At 49.5% G+C, this 26,659-nt stretch overlaps 1 protein-coding gene across 3 annotated transcripts in view; it reads right to left on the bottom strand.

Annotated features, from left to right (window-relative positions):
* Positions 1–26,659, bottom strand: part of TNS3 (tensin 3) — a 307,051-nt gene that overhangs the window by 89,147 nt on the left and 191,245 nt on the right. For all 3 annotated transcript variants that reach the window (XM_019031413.4, XM_031012945.3, XM_055347356.2), the window contains exon 17: positions 4,844–6,100. In XM_019031413.4, the coding sequence (XP_018886958.3) occupies positions 4,844–6,100 (1,257 nt within the window). The remainder of the gene's footprint in view (positions 1–4,843; positions 6,101–26,659) is intronic.

Genomic DNA, 26,659 nt, shown 5'->3' on the forward strand with positions numbered 1-26,659 from the left:
CTGCAAATAGTGAAAGATTCTGGTAACTTCAGGATGCTGAGGTCTCTGTGACAAACCTTCATCTACAGTCAGAATTAAGAAAGTTGTGTAGCAGTTTGTGTCCAGGGATGAGATGGAAGGCAGGCCAGCAAGAAGGGGCTCATGTAGACATAGCGCTCTCAGAACTTCCAGTCTATGGTTTCCCCTTGTGAGCGAGACTCAAGGTAGTCTCCAGTCAGTCAGGCAATGCCACACTATCTATGGGGCTGAACCTCATGCACACAGATGTGGAAATGATGCCCCTTGCAGGGTTAGGTGATGGTACCATTCTGGGCATGTCATGAGCCTTTTGGACATGCCAGAATCCTTCCTATTCACACGTGGATCTAAGCTGAAAGAGGAGGGCTCCAGCTCAACAGCCCTGGTCTCCTTTGGCTGGCTGAGGAGACGGATGTGGGTTGAGGGATCTAGGACACCTTCAAAGTGCAGGCACTCCAGCAGCATCCCCAACCTTCTGACGATGTCCCAGGGACTCGGAACCAGCTGCTTTGCTACCACACTTGTACGCGTGTCACTGCTAGGATCTAGTAATTTTTGTTTTCTGTCACTTGCCAAAGTAGCCATTTCCTATTGAGAAATGTCAATACTGAAATTTAAATTTTAAAATCAAAAGAGTTCCAGTGTTTTCTATACCTGCTAGGGAGGGAAGAAACGATTCCTTCCTTGCTTAGCTGCAGTGCCTGAGAGCTACAGAAGTAAGCAATAATTTTTTTTTTGTTTTTTTTGTTTTTTTTTTTTTTTTTGGGCCAGAGTGCTTGCTCTGTCACCCAGGCTGGAGTGCAGTGGCGCGGTCTCAGTTCACTGCAATCTCTGCCTCCTGGGTTCAAGTGATTCTCCTGCCTCAGCCTCCCAAGAAGCTGGAATTCCAGGCATGCACCACCATGCCTGACTAATTTTTGTAACTTTAGTAGAGACAGGGTTTTGCCATGTTGGCCAGGCTGGTCTCGAACTCCTGACCTCAGGTGATCTGCCTGCCTCGGCCCAGTAAGCATTTTTTAATGGGATTTCTATCAGGTCAGAAAGTCCTGGACTGAGATCCAAAAGCCTGCCATGCAGGCTGTTCAGAGACCACCTCTACACTGTGCAGGCTTTTGACACTAAATGAAGTGCAAGTCTCAAGGCTTGCTCCATCTCCCAGCTTGGTGCTTACCTAGCACAAGAGGCACGTCCTGGAAGAGGAAGCGGAGCTCCCAGGAAGGGCATGGCTCACTCTGCCCTGTTTCCAATGCTGCGGCTAACCCTTCAGTGTCCATTCATCACTGCTCATGGACAGTTGCTCATGTGTGGCAGGGTTCCTACAAGAAGGTCACTTCCCAATTTTAAAAAGCTCTGGGGAGACTGGTATTCGGTTTTGCTTATACCTAATCTTCTGACATCTTTTTAGTTCTGAAGCTATGAAAAAAATGGACAAATGGCCCCAGATGCCTGTCAAATATGAATAGATTAATAAATACTTTAAATTTGTATTGTCAATACCCAAATATGCACTGAATTTTACTGGTCTATTGTTGAGATATGAAAGTCCTTAGACTTCAAAATGATAATTAAATAACTTTTATAATAAAACGCATTAAAGAGTATCTAAAATCAAAATCAAAATGTGTTATTGGGCTGGGCGCGGTGGCTCATGCCTGTAATCCCAGCACTTTGGGAGGCCAAGGTGGGCAGATCGTGAGGTCGGGAGTTCAAGACCACCTTGGCCAATATGGTGAAACCCCATCTCTACTAAAAATACAAAAATTAACCAGGCATGGAGGTGCACGCCTGTAGTCCCAGCTACTCGGGAGGCTGAGGCAAGAGAATCATTTGAACCCGGGAGGCGGAGGTTGCAGTGAGCCAAGATTGTGCCACTGCACTCCAGCCTGGGCGACAGAGCAAGACTCCATCTCAAAAAAAAAAAAAAAGTGTTCTTAAAGTAACGAGTTTGGCCGGGAGCAATGGCTCATGCCTGTAATCCCAGCACTTTGGGAAGCTGAGGGGGGCGGATCACAAGGTCAGGAGATCGAGACCTTCTTGGTTAACACGGTGAAACCCCATCTCTACTAAAAATACAAAAAAAATTAGCCGGGCGTGGTGGTGGGCGCCTGTAGTCCCAGCTACTGGGTTGAGGCAGGAGAATGGTGCGAACCCGGGAGGTGGAGCTTGCAGTAAGCTGAGATCACGCCATTGCACTCCAGCTTGGGCGACAGAGTGAGACTCTGTCTCAAAAAAATAAATAAAAATAAAAAAATAAAGTAATGAGTTTACCAAGTAATTTAAAAACAGCCAAACTGAGGGTGGATAATATGATGTGGCTTTCTAAAATTCCAGGCCTTATAACTGTTTCTTCGCAGCAAGAACAGGGAATCACTAAGGATTGAATTCAATCAATTGGAAGACATATTAACCTCAAGAGACTACTATATGTTAACCTAAGCCAAGAGACTACTATATGTTAACCTAAGTATGTGGAGTCCTCTTCTCCACATACACTCAGATGCCTCCAGCCTCCTCCAAACCTACATGAGATTGTTATCCAGGAGAAAAGACTTCTGATTTTAATGTTTCCAAGTAACTTCTTTTAAGAAGGTTTGGTGAAGTAAGTCAGGTATGATACTGCAGATAGTTTTTTCCCATTAGAGCCTTTTTTGTAAACTCAGAATTTCCCAAATATATTTGTTTAATGCATCGACCTGGACCTATTGTTCAGGAACTGCTACCCTGCTGTGGTGTTGTGGTTGCTATATGGCTGTATTGTAAAGTCCAATAATCTACTCATGGGGGACTCTCCAGGCTCCTTCCAACTCCCAGCTCATGACATACAAACAGGGAGTTACTCAGGCAAGCTGGAATGACAGCTGTTTGCTCAGTCACACCCCTAGTACATGAAAGGTAGATGTGGACGAGCGTTTCTTCACACCTTCCCTGGGCCAGGCACTGGGATAGGGTTTCCTTCTCACAGATGGAGTGAAGAGAAATTCACAGAGACGCTGCCCTTTACCCACTTGCGTCACTCAGGCAACCCACGGCATACTCAGACCTGAAGCCAGGACCAACATCTGCAGGGTGTGTGCTCCTTCCCCCAGGCCACCCCAGACCTGAGTCGGGACTGCAGTCCTCACCTGTGTGACTCCAAAGAGGATGGAGACACTGAGTCCACACCTCAGGGCACTGACTTTTGCTCTACTATGCAGGTCCCATGTGAACCTGGGCAGGCCACATAACCTACTGACACCTCCGTCAACACGACTGTAAGGCAGAGACTGGTGCCTGCAGCCGGGGTGCTTAGGACGATGACATGGGCCAGCACACCTAAACCAAGAACCACGCCAGCATAAATGGTAGCATCTCTCATCAGTGTTGCCAGCACATGGTGGGAATCACATGCACGGCGTCACACAGCCATGTCCCTTGTCCTTTACCTCTCTGGTCTTCACTTTTAGAGGCAAGTCCCTCTAAGGAGCCCACGGTCCCCAGATGGCAAAACACCCCAACGTGCTAATGTGGGAGGCCCTGGCACCACACGGATGCCACACTTTCTGGCCCAAGGTTATCCTTTGGGTCCTGGTCCTTGCATGGCACTGCCACGGCTCCCAGAACACAGCTCTGTCTCTCCACCTTCTGTAGCCTCCCAGTGCCCGCAGGCACAGCCGCTACAGCCTGGCCGTCCTCTCCTGGCGTGCACCTCTGTGCAGGAGCTTCCAGACCACATGATCTCACCCACACAGTCCCCTACCTGAGACAACCCTGCTCCGTCCCAATGCCCCTCTCTGCCTGCTGAGTGTTTCCCTGGCCGACCTGACCACCTCCAGCTCTCTGGTCCCCTCAGCCTTCATGCTTTCCCAACAGAAAGAACACTGTATAGTAACCTGGTCCCAACATGCAACTAGCCCCATTACATCGATGCAGCTTGAAGATAGTGCTGCTGTAACCCAAGCAGATGTCACTGCCTGTCCACCACTCTCAGCCCTGGTTCTTCCCAGGCCTCAAGGCTGCACAGAAAGGCACTGTGCTGGTTGCCAAACCACCAGCCTCACGGGAAAAGGACATGTGCAGTCCTGGCCTCCCTGCAGTTAGCATGACCCCGGCCTGGTTTGGGGGCATCCCCAGGAGGCCCCCGCACCGGGTCCCATGGCTTTGGGTCCCACCACAGCTCTCAGTCCCCTTACCCCTGAGCCTGTTCCCCCAAGCCCCTCCCATCACTGAGCTGCTCTCCACGGTAGAACCCCTTGTGGACCCCAGGCCTCTGCCCAGTAGCTACCTTCCATAACCAGTCTCCCCACACCTCCACGGCCAACTCTGACACGTGTATTTGTAATCAGAACATTTTATACCACGACTGCTTAATCAATTCCTTGTGCCAAAGCTGTCTGAGGGCTCAGTAGTCCTCTTCATCCCCAACCTTCAGCCCCAGTGAAGTACCTGGCATTCTTCCACAAAGCCCTGACCTATACCACAGGGATAGAAATAAGTATGCTTTCTTCGTAAATCCACCAACATTCACGAAGGAAGAATGGTTTCACTGTTAAGCCCATTCTGCAATGGAGGCATGACCGGCCCTTTCCAGCAGAGTGCATGCTGTCCCTGCCCATTGCACTGACGTTAACAGCAGGTCTTCTGCCTGGTTCTCCCCATCCTCCAAATCTCCTACCAAGGGACCACACCAGCATGACAGCATTTGGATCCTAGGCCAAAATTCACAAGAGTTGAAACTGCAAGGGAAATGTCCCTCCCTTGTGGGTTTCGCCAAAAGCTAACCTACTAGGCTGATTTCTCATCACACATTAGCCTCCCGTGGAGCACCTCCCATGGAGACCCAGCTCACCTTGCTGCCCGGTGGCCCTGCTGGGGCCCTCTCCTGTGTCAGGCAGCCTGCTGCTTGCCCGGAGCCCGCCTCCCACGCTGTTTGGAGACACAGAGCCATTGGCCTGGCTACCGAGGGCGTTCATGTGGGTAGGGATGGGCTCGAAGGTGGGATCCAGCTCCAGGATCAGCCTGTTGAGCTGCTCGATGGACTGGTCGATGTCCAGGGTGGGCGAGCCTGGGGAGGGGCCTGTGCTCAGCTCTGGGCCGGCTCCATTCACAACCTGGTCTCCTGGAAACCTGGGTTTGAACGCTTTGCTGGGAGAGGGCTGCTGTGTGTCAGGGGGATGTGGCCCACTGCCTACACCCCTCTGGACAGCCACCCTACTGCTGGTCCCTCGGGTGGGGGTGAGTGGGACTCTGGGCTGGGCCTGGATGAGGCCAGGATTGTCTGCAGGGCAGCGGCTCACCAGCCGGGCCTCCCCATCTGGGGCGAAGGTATACTGGTGAGCTACAACCATCTGCTGCTGGCGCACCCAGGTCTGTGTGGAGTAGCTGCTCTGCCCATAGGCCTGCATCTGGGCGGACACTGAGGGCTTTCTCAGCAGGGGCTGGGGCTGCTTGGGCTCTCGACTCCCAAAAGTCCGCTCCCGCTCATAGGGGCCGTCCATGCCAAGGCCCAGGTCCGGAACGAGGGTGCCCTGCGGATCTTCACCAACGTTGCTGCCAAAACCGTCAGATAGGAGTGAGTTCTGGCTGCTCTTGTGGCAGGTGAAGGGACCCAGGTGGGCCGACTGCGGCCCTTCGGAGGAGGACAGGGTCCCAAGGCTGTCCACACTGTGCAGGTCGTGGTGGGGCATCTCGTCATCCAGAATGTCTGTCTCCCGATCCTTCAGAGCAGCGTCTCCATTCACATGAACCTGCGCTGGCACCACGTGGCGGGTCCCACTGTACTTGCTTCGAGCATCAGTCATTTCCTTGAGGGAGCTTCCAGGATCTTCCAGGCCAAAGCCACTGAGCAGCTGGTCCAACTCGGCCTTCTCCTGGGCGCTCAGGCCCCTCCTGGTTCCTGGGGCCAGGCGCTCTTCCGTCTTATCCGTCCTGGCAGAGGCTGTAGAGTGGCCAGAGTCACTGCTGACAGACAAGGTGTGGTCACTGTGGTCTGGGCTGTTGGTGGGCGGGATTGCCTGGGGGCCACCTGGGATGCCAGGATCCGAGGAGCTTTTCTTCCTCACCTTCGCGTAAAGGCTGCCATCGACAGGGCCCTGCGTGTGTAGCACTGCGGGGGAGAAAACCGGAGAGAGGCTTTCAGTCAGGGATGAAAGTGAGCCTCACACCCTCTGAATGGGCATGTGCATCTGTCTAAACAAATAAATGGATTCAAAATATGACTTACAATAAACAGGGACAAAGATTCCTCTAACATCACAAAGTTCTATATATACTCTGGAGGATGCCAATGAAAAGGCATTCAAATAAACATCTTCAGGTGCTAGAATCACTTCTACCTTTCCATGCAAAACAAATTGTCATTTTGAACTCTGGGATTCTTCACCTTTTAAGTCATCTTGCCTTTAGGGCTCATGGTTAACTTCATCATGATTGTGAACATTGAGCCCAGCTTGGCTCATAAATCCCCAAGAATGGACTGTTCATCTTAGACAAAGAAGAGCTTCCGTTCATAGACCTGTCTAACATTTGTTGAGCATCAGCTAGGTGCCGGGTAGCAAACTCCTATTAAATTGAATGTCTTGGTGAAACCCGTCTCTATTAAAAATACAAAAATTAGCTGGGCGTGGTGGCGCATGCCTGTAGTCCCAGCTACTCGGGAGGCTGAGTCAGGAGAATCACTTGAACCTGGGAGGCAGAGGTTGCAGTGAGCCGAGATCATGCCACTGCACTCACTCCAGCCTGGGCAAGAGAGCAAGACTCCGTCTCAAAAAAAAAGAAAAGAAAAAAACTGAATGTCTGCTCAAATGTCAATATGAAATTCAATGAAAAGAGAAAGTGCAGGAATTGATTTGGGTCTTCCTGTTTGGCACAGCAACTTTGGGCCACGTAGGTGCCCAGTGAATGTCTCAGGATCACAGACACTTGAGGCTGACCTGCATGCGCTGATTTCCATACATGGAATGTCAGGAAAATGAAACTTTGAACTAAAGTGTGGGCAGGAAGGGCTGAAGCATCAGCTGCTATTATTAATCATGGCCATGGCTCTGGCATTCGGGGACTCCCAAGCCTCAATCTGCTGACTGGCCAATTGCCTCGACCACACATAGCTGGTCCTTGCCAAGAGCCTCCTAAAATAAGCGGGAGTTTGTAGTCAGCACATGCCTCACCCCATGGGCCTCCCCCACTTTCTTCTACTTCCTCGACTGTGAAATTGCAAGCATTCCACAGCCAGGGAGCTGCTGGTGGTGGGAAGCCCACGCTGTGTGGGCACCTGGAATTTGAGAGACGTGAGCCACTACCTAACAGCAGTCACTGAGCCTGGCCCAGGAGCCCTCTGGAGGGACCTGCCCTGAGCATGTGCCTCACAGCCCCGGGCTCCAGGTTGATGCATCACCATGGTCAGCAGCTGCTGGCCTTTTTGAAAACACTGGGACAACGTGTTGGGACAGAGTCCCAAGAGGTCCTGGGGTGTGGTGCTGAAAACGCGCCCACGCCAGGCTTTCTTCTTGTTTCAACAGTGCCCAAGGGAAAGCACGCAGAGAAGTGGGGAGTGGGGAGAGTGGACACAGGGGTATGGGCCCGTCTGCAGTGGCCCTGACTCCCATCCTAAAGTCAAGCCTAGGGGAGGAAGGGTCTGGGAGTAGAAATGCTACATAAAATGCTGAAAATAAACCAAGTCTTCAAGGCAGGGAAAGTGATGACAGGACATATGCCATGGGATTAATTCAAGGTAACAGTCTCAGTGACAGCTACTGTTTTCTGAGTACCTTTTATTGACAGGGCAGGAGCATCGTGCATTTTCTCTAATTTTCACAGTATGACCTATGTTGTTATTCCTTGTTTATCTATAAGGAACTGAGGATCAAAGAGAATAAATAACTTGCCCAAGGTCAGGCAGCTGCTAGGAGGTGGAGGTGGGCCTAGAACCCAGGTGCACTGGCCCTGAAACCTGTATGCTCCTGCTGGCCCACTGCTCACCTGCTCAGAGAGCACCATGAGGGCACACACCTGGAGGCTCTGTCAGTGGCCCTGCCCACAAAGAGGTGGCATTGAACTCACATTGCTCTGACCAGGGATCAGTGAGTGACCAGGCTTCAGACTAGGCAGAGACTAAAACACCTATTTCACCCAGCTCTGTGCAAATTAAACAAAGGGGACACCTGGAAAGACTGGACTAAATTATAAGGCATGTGCAAATATCACCTCTACAATTTCAAAAATGGAAAATGCAATCCATTTGTTAACACCATCACTAGGTGACTGTGAAGTAGAGTGGTTCCTTGAAGAAGCTCTGGCATCAGATGGACAGTGGTTCAAATCCCAGCTCCATCCTGAGTCCACCCTTAGGGTTCTACCAACTGGTGCATTCATCTTGACCTTCAGCTTCCCCGCTATAAAATGAGGGTGTGGGTAGATGGTTCTATGTAAAGGTTGACCTGAGAATTAAATGGCATAGCACACGGGTGAGTGTCTTTATAGGCCCTGAGTAAACATCTATTTAATTTGGTTTCTGTTTAGATTTCCTGTTACCAGGAAAATTTAACAAATGAAAGAACCTGGTAAAATCCTTCCTGCTGTTTTCAGAGTGTGAGAAGGAGGTGCTGATAAACGGCTTCTGCTCCCTGAGAATGACAGAGACTACTCCTCCTCCCCACGATGGAAGGTGTTGTATGGCCATCAGCCCAGTCCCTCCCATGCCTGGCGGGCAGCCAGGACACACACTGCAGGGCCACTCAGCCCAGAGCATGAGCCTACCCATTACGGTCACAGATTTCACGCTGCTAAGTCGATATGACTTCCCACACTCTTCTCCCTAAATCTGAGTTAAAATAAATTGGCACAATGACTTAAAAAAAAAGCCCAAGAATGAGTTGTAAAACAATTCTTCTACTCTAAATTAAAATGCTGTCAAAAAGTGCTTATTAATCAGTCTGAGGTGGAATCCTTCAGCTAGCTCCCTGCCCCGTATGCTAAGAACAGTACCTGATTAGAAGACCCTGTACCAAATGGTAAGGCACAGAATAGTCCCTCTCCTCAGGGAGGGTATGAATAATCCTATTTTATTAGTAGTAGAAATCTGAAAATAATAATAGATGCATTAAAAACAACAACTTTTCCATTACCATTGACTAAACACTCCATCTACGTCAGGCCCATTCTGAGCACTCAGAGTGGGGTCTCATCGAATCCTGACAGCCCAGGTGGCGTTCAACCACCTTCCTATTAATACGTGAAAGTACAGCCATGGGACAGAGAGGGTCCAATCCAACTGTGTCCAGTGCCAAAGACCAGGCTGGACTCTTGCTAAACTTCCTGCTACATACATAGGTAGTTTTCTACATCAGAAAATGCCCAATAAATGTTAAACGTACAGGAAAAGAATATGAAACATATCAAGTGAATTCCAAGATAGGACCGGTCAAGCTTCTGAATCACTCTGTAGAAGCACAGATCTTTCTAAAGGTGCAGAGCTCTGGGTAGGCCATCCCAGGAGCTCCACAGACAACCCCCTGCACCTACACCTCCGTGGTCTTCAGTGGGGGCAGGAGAGTCAGCCTCAGGGGGAGGGAAGGAGAAGGGGCCTCTGGAACACACAGTTCCTATCCTGTTTTCTCATAAAGGGCTATCACTTTGCAAAAGGAAGAGCTTGAACTTCAGTTGGACAAAGGAGATGGCCGTTTCCCTTTATCTTTGAAGATAGGATCCCCATTCCACCATTTACTCTGTGTGTGTTCCTGGTCATGACATTCAGACTGTTCAGTTTCCTGGTTTTACATTTATAAAATGGAATGCTTCCTATCTTTCAAGGGAATGAAAGATACAAAGATGCTTTCCATTTTTCTCTTAAAGTTATGAGAACTAGAGAATATGGACATTCTCTATGAGAATTAGAGAATATGAGAACTAGAGAATATGAGTACCCAGCTCATAGGCTCCAAGTAAGAGTACTCATAATTACTATTAAAGGCTCTTCCCATAGTGGACAGCGCCTTGCATCCGCTCCCTGGGCTCATCTCTTTACCGCCTGCCCTGTTCCTAGCAGTCCACTGCAGGCATGCACCTGCCCTGCGGCCTTGGCTTTTGTCTTTCTCTGCATCTCAGCTCCCTCACCTCCTCAACAGGTGCTGACCTACCACCCTTTCCTCACTGAGTTTTTATCCACAGCACATACTTGCATTCAGAAGAACTGCACCTTTACCCACTGGAACTCAGGCTCACTGAGGGCAGGGAGTTTGCTTTATTTTGCACTCCCTTGCATTTCTAGCATTAGCGAACAGCCTCTGACACCCAGTGAATACTGAGTGACAGGCTAAAAGTTTGAGCTTTTTCACACATGACAAAATGTGGGGAGCTATTTTGGAAAGCTCAGCTGCCTTAGCAGGCAAAACAAGCAAAGAACAATCACCAACCAAAACCAAACACACACACAGCCCACAAGGATCTGAAGGTAGAAGAGCCGTGCAGCACTTGGCCACCTGCAACCCAGGTGTCCCCGCTCTCTGGGAGACCAGCCAGGTCAGTAGTGATGGCTGCCCTGTTCCCGCCTCTCACGGATGGCTGGACCTGGCTGTGCTGCCTGGGAAGAGGCCCAGAGAGCGGGGACACCTGGGTTGCAGGTGGCCAAGTGCTGCACGGCTCTTCTACCTTCAGATCCTTGTGTTGTGTTCATTATCAGTTGGAGACCAGCCAGGTCAGTAGTGATGGCTGCCCTGTTCCCGCCTCTCACGGATGGCACAGCACCTGGCTGTGCTGCCTGGGAAAATAACTGAAGTCACCCAATCTAAGGGTTCTAAATTCCAAAGAAAACAAAAGTCATGACCTAAAGGTTAGCCCATTTGCCCATGAAGCAGGAAGCATGGGCCAGAGATCCAGGGAACATTTGAACATTATCTGGCCACAGTGTGCTTGGAACCAGGGGCACAAAGATTAATGAGACAGAGCCCTGGCAAACAGCAGCTGCAAGCAAATGGCACCATGCTATCTGCCATTTCCAGTCTCCTTTATCCTCCTGCCACCTGTGAGGCTGGCGTTTCGTTGCTCAAACCCACACAGCTCCAAGTGGCAGGGCTGGGTAAATATCTGTCTTCTGACCTCTGTATCGTCTATCTTCTCACCTATGAAACTGCCACCTCTACACTGGGCACATAGGAAAGAGCCTCATCTAAACACTTTCTGCCATTGTTATGCTTTCTAAGACTCAATGCAAAAGCTGCAGGATAAGAGCAATAAAAAGAGAATCCTGACTAGAAATGAAACCTAACAGGGGCGTGGAAGCAGGGTCACTGCATGGCTGACTGCCAGTCTCGCCGATGAGAAAACAAACAGGAGCCCGCACCCTGTTGTTTGCAGCCCCCAAAGGCGCTGATCCATCATTAAAGGATGCCCTCCTTAACTGATGGCAGAATGCTACTGATAATATGGTTCTGGTTTGGAAAAGTGATGTAGAAAGACCACAGAAATGACATAGCCAACTAAACTCCCATTTGTGGTTCCTGGACACGGGTTGCGGGTGGGGTTCCTGGTGCCCTGATGAGCTCCTAGGGGCAGGCAGGGTGAGGAGCCCCCACCAGGTGAGGGAGGCTGCAGGGCTTCAAGTCTCCACTCTGTCTCTGGCACCTGATGTGCTATTAGGGCTGACACTGCTGTGAGGAGGTGGTGGGGTAAGGACAGAGTTCTAAAAGGTGGGGTCCTGCCACTCATCTGCTCCTTCCATCTTTTTATATCATTAAATAACATATTTTAACATTTTGCTTCCATCTCAAAGGGAGCATGGGGAAGTCTGAATCAACCCTCACTCTGCAAATTCAGAACCTGATCTTAGAGTGGGAGGAAGTAACTTGCAGGGATGCCACAGCTCTTCAGCTGCGGATGCAGGAGGAGAACGTTTCCACATCTCAGTCCAGGGTAAATCATCCCATTCAGTGTCCCCTTTCCCTTGCGTTGCCACCAGACCCAGCCAACCAGCACCAAGGACCTCCCCTCCCAAGGGAGCCTGTCCACTGTCTGGCAACGATTTCCTGGTGGCCGGATCTTAGTTAAAAATCCAACAAACATAAATACAGCCCTGAATGACTTCCACTGCATGACATACCAGTGAGGTTTATCGCCTGGAAAAGGACCAGAAGGAAGAAAATACAGAGCATACATTCTTGTCTCCTTGGAGGACCTGAAGCAACAGACTTCCTCACCCACCTTCCCTGCAGGGGATCCTTCTTTTTCCAACCCAACCCTGCTACTGAAACGTGGCTTTCCCACAAGGAAGCAAGAGGGTTAAGAGGCACTCAGAAAGTATTTCAAAAGTCACCCAAAAAATGGAGAAGACCAAAAAAATATATGAAAACATCCCTTCCATCCCGGTTGAAAACAGATTAGGCAATGCCCAACTGTGCTCCCCGGCATGCTAACAATCAGATAGCCAAAGGGACAGCTGATCTCACACTTCAGCACCCTCCATCATCAATCACTCAGCAACCAAAAATATTCATCACTGATGTGTAATCCACTGAACTGTCCACTGGCCCTGCTTCCAACAGAAGTTGGTCTGAAGCAAAGGAAGGACAAATCTGATAGATTTATGAAGCGACGTGGAACCTTTCCTTTTTCTAGGTACTGATGCTAAGAATCCCATGTTCTATTTTTGTGACAGGTGTGCTTAAAAAGTAACTTTTTCATTTCAAAAGAACTAACAGTATCCTCCCTGCAATTTTTTAGTTTCAAAGGAGAAACTAGAAAATTCTTCTCCATGAAAGTTGGTTAGAATTGACTAAGCACTTGCTATGATTGCTAGTCATAAACGGGGACTTAAAAGCAATATTCAGCCCAGTCCTGATGGTGTGCTGGAGAATGGACAAGCCTCCTTGGGGAACAGAGAGAGAAACAAGAGATGGAAAGGGTGGTGGGCACATTTCACGGCATCCGAATAGACAGATCAACAGAGGCAAGGGAAAGACGGAGCAGTGTGTGAGAAGAAAGGCATCCACTGATGCTGAAGCAGCCACCCTCAGGTGAGCCAGGTGAGGCTGCAAGAATTGGCATCTTCATCACCTGACGAACAGAGAGAATTCTGGAAACACCCCTCTCTTACAACTCAGCTGACCTCCTAAAGACAAGGCCACCGTGCAAGCTCCTCCCGTGCACTCAGCACACTGTTAGGACCCAGGGATCCCACTCAATTCCCAAAGCAATCCTGTGAAGCAGGAAACGGGAAGTCCATTTTACAGATGAGAAATCAGAGGCTGAGAGAGCCTGCACTAACATTAACGATTTTTTTTACAAGCCTACTGAATAGAACATCTCAAATTTAAACCAACCTCCCTCCACTCCAAAAAAAGATAAAATTCTAATCCTAGTCAATCACTTTTTATATTTCACAGATCAACTATCTAGATCAAGACACACACACACACACACACACACACTCATATACACCTCACTCACTCTTCACAGACTATTAAGTGCTTTGTGCTTTCCTCTCTAACTCCTAAAATTATTCATTATCGGGAACAGACCCTTGTGGTGTCACAGCTGCTGCAGTGATGGTCACAGTCTTTGTTCCGTTTCTTAAAGCAAGTGCATTTCTATCCTCACAGTTAGTGGATCAGGTGCTGTTCCTAGCATGGAGTCTTCAGTTCTCCCACACACCCATGGTACCAGCAGCCCCATTGGGGTCAGGAGCCATGGATATGCCAGAGGTCCTGCCTGTGCCTGGACCACCACAGGGAACAGGTAGCTTCTCCAGACACAGCCAGGAACCATCCTGTCCCTAGGTAACCCTCAAATGACTCACTTGGGGCCGCCCAGCTGAATCAATTCACCATATCCAAACAGTCCCAATAAGTGGAGGCTTATTGGAATGATATCTGCAGCTGCAAGTGCCCATGGTGAGGCTCTGACAACCACAGCCCAGGGAAAATGCTGAAGACAGAGAGGCTTTGGTTTCAAAAACGAGTGCTCATCTGCAGGCAGTCTCCTGGAGGGGTCTCAAGGACTATGCCGAGTGAACACTGCCAGACTCAAAGGGCTCGACTGTACGACTCCACATAGGTGACATTCTGGGGTGGAGACACTGTGTCTGGACACAAATGGGTGTGGTCGGGGCCAGGAGAAGAGTGTGGCTGCAAAGGGTGTGAGGGATGGTTTGGGCAATAGAAATATTTGCGTCTTGATAGTGGTGGGAGTGTCATGGCATAATGTTTGTCAAACTCAGACTACTGTATACTAAACAGAGCAAATTTTACTGCATGTAAATTGCATCTCAATTAAAACAACCGTTGTGCGATCAAGACAAAAATGAGACTCACAGCAGACTAGACCCCAACCTGAGGTGGCTCCTCTTGATCTCCTCCCTTCCTTCCCTCTTCCTCTTTTTCCCCCTCCTCCCTTTCCTCCTCCTTCTCCTCCTCCCTTTCCTCCTCCTTCTCCTCCTCCCCTCCCTCCTTCTCCTTCTCCCCCATGCCCTCCTCCCCCTCTTCAAAGGCCTTCCCTCCTCTTCCTAAATTCCATGAGACAATGGAAACCCTCTCTCCTTGGGATAACGATCATAGTCCCTTTGTGCCTCATTGTCACATAAAGCGTCTTTTGACATTTCCATTGGAGTGATTCATGTGCACACCTTCCCTCCCCTTCTAGAGGTTCTGGCATAATCCAGGCTTGAGTCCTGGCTTGATCATAGCTGTGTGACTTCAGATGAATCACTCCGCCTTTCTGTGCCTCACTGTCCTTGTCTGTAGAGAAGCAACCTGGAGAATGGGGTGTTTGCTGATATCAGCTCCCAGGACCACTGGGATTCAACACGAAAGGCATGGCACACAGCAGGCATTGGGCAAACCCTCCTTTCTGTGCTTTCCCCCTCTCTGGTCAAGTGAAGAATTCCCAGAACTCACATGTAATTCATGTGTGGACCCTCTGGGTGCAGAGCTGAGGGACAGAGGAGTGCTCCATGAACATCTAATCAGTGAGTACACAGAACGCAGGTCCACTGACCTCCCGTCTCGAGAATTACACTGAGGAACTGTTCTCTAATATAAAGCTATGGTGAAAGATGGGTTTTAAAAAACGTATTCAGAAGTTCCATAAGTCATTTTTTGATATGACTGAAATTGTCCCAGGCACCAACTTTGCTAACCATCCACCCAGTGCGACTTTATGGCCAAGCTGCCCAGCTCAGGATCTTACCAGCTGTAAAACGGTTTTCCCATCCCATACTTTGTTTGTTTCCTCGGTGACTGACAGCAATGACGGCAAAAGCAGCAGTAATAAGCTAACTGGGCAACCACTGTCTTCCAAGCACTTCGTACCTATTGCCTCATTAGGCTCAAACCAAACCCAGAAGGGGTATGGATTCTCCTCTGTTTAACCCATGAGGTTAGGGGGCTGCAAGGGACCGAAGCATGTCCAAGTTTCATGGGGGGAGGGATAAGGGTTTTCTGGCAGATTCTGTCATGCACACCCAGGGTTCCCATCACTGCATCACATGACCTCCCCTCAGTAGTGAGAGAACATTTCTCCTGGATTTGCTAGGTCAACTGACACATGAGCCATGGCACCAGCGCTGGACTTGTGAGTTTTCCAGCAGACCATTCAGCTGATGGGTCTGGTGCTGCACAATGTGGAACAGCCAGCGGGGGTTTCAGCACTGGTGAGGACAGGTGCTAAGGGACTGCCTGGATTTCAGGCTCCGGCACATGGAAGAGTCCATCACCAAGCCAGGAGGGCTGAAAACTAGGCTGTGGCCCAGAGCACAAGGCAGGGTTGAATGGGGTTAACAATGAAGCAAGGCGCATTCTCACATTTGCAGCCAGGAGGGGAGATACAGGTAGCCCGGGCAGTGTCCCAAGGGTACCTGATCCCTGGATGCCTGGTAGGGGCTGCAGACACCGAAAGACCTTCCCAGTCAGGAAGTGATATCTGAGCCAAGAGGTTCCTTCTCATGGGGCGTTGTATTATCTTACCCATAGCATATGCAAAAATCACTCTCGTTTTTTCCATGTGGACATTTATAATTAGAGCATGTATAACCTCTCACTCAAACAAGGTCTGCTTTAATTTTATTACAATAGAATTCTGACTCTTTGCTAATTAATGATTTTTGGAGTTTGTATTAAATCATTTTCTATTCCACAGAAAATTCAAGAGCTAAGAAATGAGGACTACACTTGGGTCTTTGAGAACACTGCTTTTAATCTACTAAATCAGATACTCTATGACTTTGATATATTTCAAGACGCGATGAAATGTGCCCTTTTCAACTTTCTTTCTTTTTTTATTTTTATTTTTTTACAAAAAATAAAAGACGGTAATAAACTCTACTCTGTAGGGACAACTCTTTCTCTCCTTAGGCAGAATAACTCCATTCTAAGGCATTGCTCCCTTGGTGCATCAGTCTCACCTTGAGAGTTAACTCCTTCCCAAGCCCCCAAACCCAAATCACCCTCTGAGCTGCCAGGAGGGGAGGCGCCCAGCAGGAAAGAGGCTGCAGCGGCAGCACCAGGACACCTTGCTGAGACTGCCGGAGGGCGCTGGAAAATCCCTCCCTCTGAAGTAAAGCTGAGCTGCTTGCTCACGCTTTCTAAAAATGAGGCAGACTGTAAATTCTTAGAGAAATAGAGAGCAGAAAAAAAATTAACAAAAGCAAGAACCAGAGCAGAACCTTCCACACAGAAACGCCTGCCCAGCCACAAACTGCCTCTCTGGGAAGGGAAGGCATCCCACTGCAGAGCAGGAGCGACTCAGGAGCTGGGCCAGATTCCAAGCGCTCCCGTGGTCTCCCGGGTGAGGCTCTGGAATATGGCGATAAAGGAGCACTGTGCTCCGAGTGGGGCTGTGGCAGGCGTGTCGCAGACGCCGCCAAGGTGCCCCCACAGCCGCACTGACAGCAGGGCAGGCCAGGGCGGCTCCCCGGGCAGACCTCTCACACCAGCACGCCGGTGCAGGCTCAGCATTCAGCAGGCGCCTATCTCAGGCCTCTGACTGGGCAGCTCAGTTCCCTTTTGGGCACTCCTAACTGAAAACACAGGGGCCCAAGCCCAGAGGAAAAGAGGAGGTCCTGTTGGCCTTATCTGAGGCCACCCACGCCGGCTGGCCACAGAGGCGGCCAGAGAGCTTGCAAACAGCATGTCAGACCATCACTGACTCTTCCCCAAAAAGAAGTCGGTAAGTTAGGACTCCTCCAGCTTGCAAACCAATAAAGGCATTCCTGGACAAGTCCTGAGCGACATTCCTTCTTGCCCGATTAAAGCATCCGTTCTGCTGATTATTCCACTCCATAACGCCCTCTCCTCCTGGCTAGTACCAGCTCTTTCCCTCTGGAAGTCTTGGCGAGTTGGTAAATCTCAGCAGGCACACAGCTCAGTTTCAGGTCTTTGTAGCATTACAGAAGCCACACACATGCACACACACACTCACCACACAGGCACAGACACACACACACATATGCACGCACACACACACACACACACACACACACACACACAAATGCTCTCTGCTTACCTTCCTTCAAAACAGCCCAGCAGCTCTCTCAGTCTGCACCTCTGAGCCCAGTTTTCCTTGGCACAGGCTTTCACAGCAGGACAGTGGCATGCCAGGGGAGGGCAGGGGCGTGCCACCTCCCTCCCAGGCACCTGGCCTCCCACTAGTGTAGAAGGTAAAAGATCTCCTTGGCTATGTAGGGACTTTGATTCCGCCAAAAAGGCCAGGACAATGTAAACAAGAGGGTGGGGTTTGGTGCACTCAGGTTGAGTGAAATTTGAACTCCAGAGGCTGAAAGGTGGAGAAAGGAGCTCCTCCTGGGAGTCCCTCACCAGGTTTCTGCGTTCACTCCTGAGTGTTCTGAACTGACGTCCAGGAGCCAGCACCAACCCACGCGGCTTACAAAGCACAGTTTCAGCCTCCTTTTGCTTTCTTCAAAGTAACCAGGCGGAAAATCTTTGCCACACATGCTCCATCTCCTGGGAGCTGTCTCTCTGTCTTTTGTGCGGGATGTGGCTAAAAGTACAGCGTGAATGTTCACTGCACACAGCATATTTTGTGTGGTTAGCCCAGACCTCCACGTTCTGTGTTCAGTGTAGCAGATCCTTTTCATCTCAGCCTCATTACATTCAACGTAGGTGGGCTTCAGACAGTGGCTTACTCTTTGCTTTGGCTCAACATGGGCCACAATACCAACCACACACTTTTACTCTTTAAATGAACAGAATATGACACAGCAAACAAGCAAAAGCCCATTCTGATGCCTTCAGGTTCCCACAGCACAACGGAAACCCTTTTAAAAATCACCAATCAGCCATCCAGGGGAGACAGGACATACCTGGGCTATAAGCGCACGCAGAGGGTAACAAATCTTTTAAATCACCTGAGATGGCCACATTGGCATATGTCGCTTACAGGAGGTTAAGGTAAAACTCAGCGCACCCTTGGGAGAAACAATCTCTTTTATGATGAGACATAATGCACTTATTGTGCAAAAAGTTCTATCAAATTTGGTATTCTTTAAAGGGTATTGGCTAACCCACCTTCCTATCAAGAGAACCGAAACTATTGTTACCATTCTGCAAATGATGTGATCACTGCAATAAAGGCAGTGACTAATTTATCACAAAATACTTTGCTTTAAAGAATACACATCAAATGAAAAGAGATTAGAAGTAGTGAATACAACGCAATGAATGTCCGAGTCTCTCCTGAGCACCGGGGTCTTTCCAAACTGTAGCTAACTGTATGTCTAGATATGGCTAGGGGGTCCCAGCCTCCTACAGGATACAAATCTTAAAATCAGACCACTGCATCACAAAACTGTGCAAGAAAAGCAATGGCCAAGGTACCTTTATCCATTTCTAATGGAAAGAGGCAGCAGGATTAGTTGTATGTTCAAAAGGAGTGTTTCCTTTCATGTTGTTCTGGGTTGGGCTTGATTTGGGTGGGGTTGGGGTTTTTGTTGTTTTGTTTTTCAGTGGCTGAGGGCAAATATTCTTCATGTGGATGACAGCTTTGTAAACGGGCTGCCATAAGCTTTTGTGAATATATGGCAACAGGCACCCACTGGTCTTCAGATCTTGTTTATGTAGCTGGCGGCCACTGAGCAGGCAGGCTCAGAACGTTCTCATTTTCTACACGTTCCCTGCTAATGGGTCTTGATTACATGGAGCCTGTTCAGGCTGTTAGTATTAACCTTTCTTGAAACAACGTGGTCTTTTGAAGCTTTGCTGATGTTTGGCCAGAAGGCAGTTCTGTGGCTCAGAGTGTTTTGAAAGGCCCCAAGCCTTTTCACCCTGAAGGGTTGTAATTTTGTGCAGGAGGCTGGCCAGTCGACCCTTAGTATATGCGGGGGATTGGTTCCAAGACACCAGCACCCCCCAGTCCCCCACCACCCCCTGTGAGTATACTAAATCTGTACATACTCAAATCCTGCAGTCGACCTCGAGGAACCTGAGTATAGGAAAAGTGGACTCTCCATATACACAGATTTCTCATCCTAAATACACCGTATTTTCAATCTGTGTGTTGGCTGAAAAAAATCTGCATATAAGTGGACTCACACAGTTCAATTATCATTCAAGGGACCACTGTGCAGCTAATGAAGAAAAGACTTGTTGAGTTTCCCGAATATCTCTGAAAATAGCAAGCGGGACAGGAGGTTGGCAGTATGTTTAGTGCCACTCCTATTTGGGACTCCCTAAAGGCAGAAGAAAATTCCAGAATGGGAAACCAATTAGAAGGATGAGAAAAGATGTGGAAATTTCAAAAAGTAGTGGGAAAGATTAGAGGTATAAGAATATCCTAGGGCCAAAACACAGACAAGAATGTTCACAGGCAACGTTATTCATACTAGACAAAAAGTGTTAAGAGCCCAAATGCACACCAGCTGACAAATGAATAGGCAGAGTGTGGTGTGTCCACACAGTGGCACAACACAGCCATGAAAGGATGGAGTGTAACAAGGATGCAGCTGGAACACAGGCTGAGTGAAAGAAGCGAATCACAGAAGGCCACTCATTGCACGACTCCAATGAGTGAGACGTCTGGAATGGGAAACAGAGAGAAGGAAAGTAGCTTCGTGGTTGCCAGGGGCTGAGGAAAGGGAACTGGGAGTGACTGCTAATGAGTACAGGGCTTCTTTTGGGGTGATGAAGATGTTCTGGAATTAGATAATGGCGACAGTTCCACAACCTTGTGAACGTACTAAAAATCAATGCATCATATACTTTAAAATGATTAGAATGGTAAATTTATGTGCTATGAATCTGATCTCAATAAATAAAAAGTAAGAACATTCTCAGGCTAGAAACCACATGGTAACAAGGGCATATTTAGAAAGCAACGGCAACCAGCCCGAGGCTCGCACATGCACTCAAGTTTTATACAAAGTGTCTGGGGACAGAGGCAGGCTCTGACCCCAGGTAGACAGGGGATTTCTGCAAGGGAGCCTGGGGCACACAACATTCAAGGAGAGAGAAGACACTCTCTTCTGTGTGCTGGTCACCGGAATGAAACCGACACTGTGATCACATGCTGCACCCTCTAGTGCAGGGTTCCAGGCCGAAAGAAAGCTGCCCACCTAGACAGATCAGGGTGTGGCTGCTGAGGAGGCCATTACCTGGACTGCAGGTCAGAAAGTGACACGCAGGGCCTCCTGTGAAGTTCCTCCTCATAAGGAGAGACACATGAAAGTGACATCTAAATTCAGATAGCTTCTGGTAGAAAGTTCTGATTTGAAAACATGACACCACCAACTTTCAACAAATGCAGGTCCCTCCAGCCCATGACCACCCATTCTCCCCCGACTGTCTCCACCGTTTGCTCCTCTCCCAACTTTCTTTCCAAGGACTCATCCTCCTGAGCTGACATCCCTACCTGTCCACCACACTGAGCCTGTGTGATCCCTGCTCCAATGTCAGGCCCCTCCCCACCCACCTGGGCAGACAGGCCCGTCCCAGGGGGTCTCTGGAGGGGCAGCTGTGTGCCCAGAGGCAGGGAAGGGGCAGCCTGTGCCTCCTGCACTCCACTTCAGAACACTTTCACCCAACTCATTTCTTTCTGGAAACTGGTACCCCTGGCTACAGCGTTCTCCAGCCCTGCGGGCTGCCATTGCCCCTCACTTCCCAGCCCATCCCCCAAACGTCCATGCCTCCCTTGGTCCAGGTTCAAACACTCTCATCACAGGCATTTCTGTGGCTTCTCCTGGGAAACCATCAACATTTTATTGAGGCCCTGGCCTTGACTCTTTGGACTTTAGATAACTTTCTTTGGTTTGACTTTAGAATTTCCCATGACATACCCTCAACTTCCACCAAACTTTGAAAGCCTTGAGCTCTTCAGGAGTGGTGGCCAGGACTCTCCTTTCTCTAGCAGCCGCTACAGCTCCCTGGCTCCTGCTCTTCTCTGCATGTATCCAGCCCTTCCCTCAGCACAGTGGAGTCAGAGCCAATGTATGTTTAACTCCAGCACCAAATTTAAGACATCAACGGCAACACAGATCCATGGTGCTTCCTCTCCTAGCCCATCTAGACCTACAAGACCTGCTGTCTCTCTCGCCTGTGGCCCACGTCCATTCCCCTGCTGATGTGCATGCCTCTGAAATCACAGAGGCCGTACCAGGGTGGCATCCACACATCACTGAGCACACCACATTGCTCACCCAACAACCACCTGTTGCCAGGGGAAGCTCCTCCAAGCTGTCCCAGCTCTCAACACCTCCACTCCCCAGACTGTTGTGCACTCCCAACAGACAACCTCGCCTGCCTTGCACAGGTCAAGTGACGCCACAGCCAGTGAACTCACTCCCAGTCTGCTCTCTACCCTTCTCTGCATCCTGGCTCCTGCACCAGGCACCCTGCTTTGGACACACTCATGGTGCTCTCAGTCTCCTGCCTCTGTCAATCCAGTCCCTGCCTGAACTGAGCTCGGCACATCAGCAGAAGGAGATTCACAGCCAGCGACCAAGCCCCCACTCTTGGCTTCACCAACTAGCCCTCTGACCCCTCAGTGTGGTAAAGATTAGATATGTTAATGCAAGCTGCACGCTCGGAAGGTTGTGCAGCTCGTGAGCAGCACTCAGCAAGGGTGAGCTCTGACAACAACAACCATTAGCCATTCCAGCCCTGTCCTGGCCTCTGCACGGAGCTGTGCCGTCCAATTTAGCTCTGTATCTGCAGCATCCAGCACTGCCGATGCTCAGAGAGGCAGGGAGGAGATGGAGACTGCATCCTGGATCCTACAGAGCCTGCCTGACAAGCACACGTGGCCTCTGGTTTTCTTTCATGAGCTTCCCAGAAGGTGACACTCTGCCTTCACTCCCCAGGCGACCTATTGGAATCCTCCGACTTATGATTAACAAGAGAGCAATATATTACGTGTACAGGAATAAAGAATGAACTCCCAATACTACGAGAAAGATGGTTTCCTCGCAGCATCTGCCCACCCTCGGGAAAGCACCCATAGTGCCCATCACTCGGTGGCTCCCCCGCCGCTTTTCCTTCTGCCTCATCCCAGTCAGGGGCCCAGCAGCATCCCAGACTCACTGCTACGAGTTCAGGGGCAATGTATGGCTACTGCTGCCACCAAAGGACGGCTGTTGAGATCTTGGCAGAATTCCCACAATCAATCAACACCAAATCTTGCTATTGCTCTAACCATTTGGCCTAATTTCAGTAAGAATATATCCCAGGTCGCAAATTAGCTCACATTCACACTGACAAAAATAAATACTACTGAATTTTCATAGTATAATTTTCCATAGACTGTCAACACCATGAATCCTAAATTAATTCAACTTTCCATGGTGAAGTCTGAAAGACTACTATGTCAAAGGGTGTATTTTCCTTGTTAAGAAATCATCACTATGCACTTATAAAGAAACACTAAACACATCTCTGGCTCTTGCAATGTGGAAGAAAACTTCCTGGGGACAGTTGTACCCTCCGCCTAGGCCCTGTCAACTGGAGGGGGTCCCCCCACATCCACAACAGGCAGGTGCAGGCGGAGCGCACAGAGGACATTTGCTGGGGACGCCCTCCTCCTGTCCACAGAAACCTGTTTTCCCAGCTCCTGGGGTCAATGGCTTTCCCTGCACTTCGCATCAGTCTCTCGGGCCCTGGGGATTTAAATCTGGGCTCCCAGCTCCAGCCAGAGCAACTGTCACTGGGTGTCCAGCCTCGACAGGCCTTGACCTTGGCTCCCTCTCTGTAACATGCTCTAATAACACTCCTGGCTCACATAGCAAAGTGGTCACCCTGTCTCTTACCCTGATCCATGGACCTCCATGCCAGGTCTCCCCAACAGACAGCCAGGCAGGCTCTAGGTATATGGCTGTGCTGAGGCAACGAGCCGAGGCGGTCTCAGCTTTGCTCAGCCTGGCATGCGTCCCCATCCAGCACAGTGTCCACAGGGGGAAAGGAGTGCTGTGGAAACCAGCTTTCATCCCCAAAGTAGGTCAGAATTGCTCCTATCGGCAAGATAAACTGAGCAAGTCTGAAGATCCATTAAAGCTCGCTTTTCTTACATAACAGCACAAGCTGCCATTATATCAACCCTGTTTTTCAAGAAATAGCTGGGATGTTTTACATAAAATATCCTCTGCAATCTGTGCTATGTTAAAAAATTTAAGTAAGGAACACACCCACTAGTCTCTGACACCTATGCCTTCTACCTCACATGCCCTGCCCTCCATGGCATCTTAGATAACAGTAACGGAATATAACAACTGCATCCCCTCTGTCCTTGGACTTACAGAGAGAGTAAGTGACAATTTATATGCAACTGAATGCGTGTTTAACATCAAGTAGCTTGTTTGTCAACATTTAAACACAACTTCAACTATCTAAAGTCCCAGAATCAACTGTACAGGGCCAGAGTGCCCAACTTTCAATAGCAGAACTTGATCTTCAAACAAATCTTTATGCAGAAACCCAATATAAAAACAGAAAAAGATCAAGGTGGGGCTGGGGCTGTGGAGGGTTCTGACAGGAGTGGATGGAGAGAGGCTGGGGCTGCTCCTTAAGAACCAACTTGGAATCCTGGAGCCACAGGCATAGAGTTTGAAAGCTGTTGACCCCAAGAGTGTTGTTACTCCTAAGGTCAACACCAGCACCAAGAACGTCACCGTAAAAGGCAGGAGAATCATTTGCTTAAAGGGAGGGTGCATGTGGATTGTGGTCTCCTAGCCCAGATGGCTGAATGGGGCCAGAGATGCAGGCCATGAGGGAGCACCTGCATGTAAGGGTCCCTGTCCCCATAAGGACAAAGGACCCAAGTCAAAGAGATTGTCCCAGTTGCCCCTTTTGTATGAACACCTCCCTTTTCCACTAAGTCATCCGCAACCTTTCCCTCCCCTAGGAAGCCCTGGCAGTTCCGTCTTGCAGCACTTTCCAAAGAAAAGAGCAGATGAGACAGTCTTGCATGCATAATCTAAAAGGCCTCCCCAGACATTCCTTTAAGCCTGAAAGAGAAGAGCCAGGGCACGCACAAGTTCTACTCTTCCAGCCAAGGGCTGAAGAAGATGGTGAGGATGGTGGGCCGGGCACACAGAAGCATGTGCATGTGAGGAAGAGACTCTGCTTTTCTTCAGTCCCAGCCTCGTTCTCTCACATTTTGGTTCTGTTTATCAAATACTTGAAGTCAGCAGGTGCTCTCTTTCCCCGACTTGGCACAAGTGCAATTGCAGGCTCTTACAGAGAGGCACAATGAAGTTGCAGACCTGCCTCTTTCAGGCAATGGAGAGAAAGGTTCTACACAAGGAAGACACAGATGGAAACTCAGCAGGTTTGATCGCGTGCCATTCAGGCCCCCTACTCCTACCAGGAGATGGGCAGAAGAGCACAACTGGGAAGAGGGGCTTGACTAAGTTGTAACTTGGAAAGGGGTGGCAGCAAGGGCCTTGTAAGAAGAATATGGACCAAACCCTCATTACACCAGGGTCTACACACACACACACTGCTGCTCACACTGGGTGTGGGAAGCTTCATGGCTCAGGGTCCCAGGGAGACTGTGGGGATGGAGCCCTCTTCCAGGTTCACGTCTCAGGGAATCCACCAACAGAAGAACAGTCAAGGTTGTAGTCCCCATAGGTGGGAATTAGAGTCCAAAGATCTGTAGCTTTGGGGAAGGAATGTAGGGCAGGAGCATGAATCATTGCATGCATGTTGGTTAAGTGGGCAGGGTCACCAAAGAGCAATGGAGATACTGATCACAAACAGCAGAGGAAAGTGAAAAGAGATTAAGAAGCACAGCTCCTCTGGACTCTAAGAAGACATAGTAGGCCAGGCGTGGTGGCTCACACCTGTAATCCCAGCACTTTGGGAGGCCCAGGTGGGCAGATCTCCTGAAGTGAGGAGATCGAGACTAGCCTGGCCAACATAGTGAAAACCCCATCTCTACTAAAAATACAAAAATTAGCTGGGCATGGTGGCAGGCACCTGTAGTCCCAGCTACTCGGGAGGCTGAGGCAGGGACAACTGCTTGAACCCGGGAGGTGGAGGTTGCAGTGAGCCAAGATTGGGCTGCTGCACTACAGCCTGGGTCTCAGAGTGAGATTTCCTCTCAAAGAAAGAAAAAAAAGAAAAAGAAGAAAAAGAAGAAAGAAGAAGGGGAGAGAGAGAGGGAGGAGAAGAGAAGAAGAAGGAGAAGCAGCAGCAGAAAGAAGGAGGAGGAGGAGGAGAGGGAGAGGGAGAGGGAGAGGGAGAAGAAGAGGCAGAAGAAGAGGCAAAAGAAGAGTCAGAAGAAGAAGCAGAAGAAGAAGCAGAAGCAGAAGAAGAAGAAGAAAGAAGAAGAAGAAGAAGAAGACACAGTAACTGCAGAAATACAAACAAGCCATCCACCTTGCAGACCCGTCTGCATGCACAGGACACCCCGTCCAGTGGGGTATCAGGGGTGCCCTTCCTCCCAGGAAGCAGAGAAGGCCCAAGGTTTGTGTGCCGACTGGGGGTTGGGGAGCCCCTGAGGACCCAGGACAAATCCAGCCAACTCTCAGCACCTCTTTCACTGTCCCAGGGGGTGATGCTACTTAACTATTAAGGCCACTCTTGTGGGCTGATTTCTGCAAACTTGTACAGGACAACATACAACTTGAGCCAATTCCTCTGATTCCTGTCGGATTCGAAAAGTAACGAACACTTAATGAGATGGCAGCTCAGGGACTGGAACAACTCTTTTGACTGCCCCCAATGCCACCCTCACTCTTCTGATGGAGTGTATCAATTTTTTGAAAGTAACACCCACACGACTTGATCCTGGTTTTAACAGAGGGTAGGCCTCTCACACTTGAGACAGGAGGAAGCCGGCGCCCCCAGGCCACTCTCTCAGGTGACATTGAGGAAGATTTGCTGTTTGGTCTGCGATCACGATCACGCCTGCAAGGAGGTCCTTTGGTGTTTGGGGGTTGGAAGCTTGCAGCCTCAATTCACAATCAAGAGATGCAGAGGGAGGAAATCTCAGGCTCAGAACAGGATTACAGGCCCATCTGGCCCGTTTCTGTCTCATACAACTTCAGTTGCCTGATGACAGCTGCTTTTCACTGGAGCTATCTAAGCAAGCAATGCTTAGAAAAGTCTGGTTTGGGGGCAAGACCTAAAGAAATATTCTTCTGCCTGGTGCAGAGTCAAATGTCATAGGGTGGCTGAATACCATGCAAAGCGCCCTGGAGCAGCTCTGGATGCTGGGGGACAGCACTCTTGCC

This window comes from Gorilla gorilla, chromosome 6 (genome assembly GCF_029281585.2).
Source record: "Gorilla gorilla gorilla isolate KB3781 chromosome 6, NHGRI_mGorGor1-v2.1_pri, whole genome shotgun sequence".
Taxonomy (NCBI): Eukaryota; Metazoa; Chordata; class Mammalia; order Primates; family Hominidae; genus Gorilla; species Gorilla gorilla.